Source organism: Lolium perenne, chromosome 3 (assembly GCF_019359855.2).
Source record: "Lolium perenne isolate Kyuss_39 chromosome 3, Kyuss_2.0, whole genome shotgun sequence".
Taxonomy (NCBI): Eukaryota; Viridiplantae; Streptophyta; class Magnoliopsida; order Poales; family Poaceae; genus Lolium; species Lolium perenne.
The window spans coordinates 227,390,801-227,394,202 of NC_067246.2; the positions used below are offsets into that span (position 1 = coordinate 227,390,801).

General features: G+C 41.9%; 1 protein-coding gene across 1 annotated transcript; it reads right to left on the bottom strand.

Annotated features, from left to right (window-relative positions):
* Positions 1-598: 598 nt before the first annotated feature.
* Positions 599-1,531, bottom strand: LOC139838105 (uncharacterized). The gene has a single exon (XM_071827457.1). It carries the CDS (start codon positions 1,529-1,531, stop codon positions 599-601), a length of 933 nt encoding a protein of 310 aa, XP_071683558.1.
* Positions 1,532-3,402: the final 1,871 nt, after the last annotated feature.

The window sequence follows — 3,402 nt, forward strand, 5'->3', positions numbered from 1 at the left end:
CAAACGAAAAAAATTCAGATATTTGAGTATCTCAGGAAATTGAAGTCAGTAAACAAGTGCTGATTATCTGTAGTTCCTCGTCCTGTGTCAGCAAGTAGTAAAGCAGCGTAGAATAAGAAGCACTATGCAACATGAAAGCAGAACAACTAAACCATTTGACGAAATTCCTAAGTAGAAAATCATGATGTCATCCACAGAGGCACACGGGTAAAAAGAATGAACTGAAAAATAACAGTACGATCATATCTGAAGCAGAGCAGAAAGTACACGTATGCTCACAAAGCACACCATATAGTAGGTATTCCCATAGATAACATATAATAAGTACGTACAGCACACAGAAGCAGAGAGCACGTACAAAGAACATATTCAAAGAAAAGGAAATAGAACAGGGTCAACAAACAGATGACATAATGACCCATCGATGAGCCAAAATAAGGCAGAGACCGCAGAAGTGATCTGTGAACACTGCAGAAAACGTTGGCTACCTGAAAAAAAAACAGACCTTACTACAGGAAGGAAAAACATACACAGGAACAAATCACAAGGAAAAAAACAATGAAACAGATATAAAAAACATTACCTTCTTTCTCAAAACCTACAGAACACTCATGAGAACTTCTTTGTAGACTATATTCTTTGTCCTATCAGTTGGTTTACCGTTCTCATCTTCGATCAGAAGCCTAAGACCTTTCCGCGAAGTAGCCCGTGACACCCCGACATAGAGCTGACCATGAGAGAACACAGGGTTCCGCAAATAAACACAAATCTTAGAAAGTGTCTGCCCTTGGCTCTTGTTTATGGTCATGCTATAACACAAACGGACGGGGAACTGGCAGCGGCGCAATGTAAATGGCCATTTAGAGTCAACAGAATTGAGAACAATCCTTGGAATGCAGACCCGGTTGCCTTTGTGCGACCCTGTAATTATTTCTGCTTCTAGCACTCTTTCGCCTAGCCGCACAACTAACAACCGAGTGCCATTGCAGAGGCCTAATGATTGGTTGATATTTCTCACAATCATAACAGGAACACCAACTTTCAGGTCCAGCTGATGGTGAGGAAAATTGTTAGGTTTCACTGGGTGAAGAAATTCTGGAGGACATAGTAATTCTGCATCAGAAACATGGTCAGCTGACTTTGATATGGAGTCACAACTTAGATACCTCCTAGAACAGCCAGGCACACAGGTGAAAACAGCATCATTGATTTCATCGACGACTGAATTTGTTGGACACATAATTGCACGGTCTGCAAGGTACTGAGCAGAAGAATAGTTGAAGAAAAAAGACTCATAAACACTCTCTATTGATGCATCTACGTTGGAGGAGGTAGGACGCAGAATAAGATCATCAGGAATTGTTATCCAAGAACCATAATCTTCTCCATCTCTTGCATGCCCTGGGATGTCACCATTGCCAACATCTAATATCCATTGCGAAAAAATAGAAAGCTCTTCACGCTCAAAACATGATAAACCAGGTCGATTGAGGCGCATATTCTCTTTTAAACTCAGCACGCTGACATGCATGACGCCAAAGCGGTGACGCAATAAGAGATGCATCGATAATTTCATTCCTCGAACCCCCCTCAATCACCGGAAGAGTTTGACGGAAATCACCTCCAAGCACAACAGTTTTTCCACCAAAAGGAAGAGACGACTTACTGGCATCATTGCAAGAGAGGACATCTCTTAAAGTACGATCAAGAGCTTCAAAACAATAGCGGCTTGTCATTGGAGCTTCATCATAGAGAATCAAACTGGTTTCCTCAAGTAATAAAGCCATACTGGAACCACTTGAAATATTACACTGAGATTTATTTGTGGCATCTATCGGAATCCGGAAGCGGGAACGCGCAGTCCTACCATTAGGCAATAATAAAGAAGCTACTCCAGAAGATGCAATAGCAAGAACAACCCGACGCTCCGACCGGAGCACTGTAACAACACAGTTCCAGAGAAATGTTTTTCCAGTTCCACCATTACCAGAAACGAAAAAGATTTTTGGTGTTTGCTTGTCAACTGAATGCATAATTTGACCAAAAACAATGCGTTGACCAGAGTTTAACTGTGCACGCATAGACTCTCCTTGGACCTGCAAATCATGTACATCAGACTGTGTCTCCTCAGCTATCAGTCTGTTGTAAGATCCTCTATTCACTGGCAGACAGCGTGGAGATATGTTAAATGAAGCAAGCGAAGACCCATTTTTAGCGAATATAATTGACAACTCCTTCAGTAACTCATCTTGGATGTAAACATCAGGCACAACATATCCTCCAAGAGAAGTACTAATTCTATAAGATATATCCTCAGCCATGCTAGACCAGAACCGATCAAACAGAGTATTACCGTTGATAACCTCACAATACAGCAAAACCGTCATGAACAGGTGCCTCAGCTGAAAAGGAGTTGCCCATACAATGGCTTCCTCGAATAGATTGAACCACTCATTGTCATCACCCACAAGTCCTCGAGCCTAGCAAGCTTGCTTGAACGTATCGTGCAATGTTCCATTGTACCTGCGGAGATCCTCAAAACAAGTGGCCCCAGTGACAACCAATAGCAGCATACGCATGAAGAATAGTTCTCCACAGCTTGGATGTACATGGTATATTCTTCCAATCTTGCTACTAATCTTCCTCTTCTCAACCCTCTTGTTCCACACCCTATTGGGAGCATCCCAAACCCAAGAAGTAGGGAAGTCCAAATAGGTCAACGACCTGGCATCCAAGTGGTTTTGATTAGCCGCAAACCATTCAGTCAGCATCGTTTTGTAACGAAGCGAATTCTCCACTAAAGAAACCAAAGGATCATCTTCATGAAAAATGACTCTGTTCATGCCGGGCAAGTGCACAACAAGGCGCTCAACAGAAGGCTGCCTACCTTGGATATCATATCCAAACATGCGCCAACAGGCCTCACATGCCGAGAGATATCTGCAAAAGAAAGAAAAAACAGTGCATATGATATACCAAGGAAGAAACCAATAAATAGATGCATAAGATAAGCAAACCTAAGAACAAGGAAAATTGACACGAACCTACACTTAACAAACTCCTCTATTTCATTTCTACCACAAGATATAGTAGGACCAGCAGATGTCACAGAATTAGACTGAGTCTCAAACCGAACACGGGCAACATCAGGTCCCTTTGTAACATATTTAAAAGGTACTTCAATAAATTGGTTTTTCTACCATTCTACATTAATATGGGCCTGGAACCTTTTTAGCAACCCTAGGTTATAAGGAACAACCCATTTGTTGGTAAGCTTCACAGCGCCCTTGTTCCTAAGAACAAAACAACCGTCATCTCGCCGACGATAAACAGGGAAACCTTTGTCATCTACCAACGTTTCATCATTACAAGCCTTAGGAAAACGCTTAGAACAAATTCCTT

Bases quoted from the DNA above. Each gene is read 5' to 3' on its own strand.
- LOC139838105 (XM_071827457.1), bottom strand. From the start codon at position 1,531: ATGCATGTCAGCGTGCTGAGTTTAAAAGAGAATATGCGCCTCAATCGA.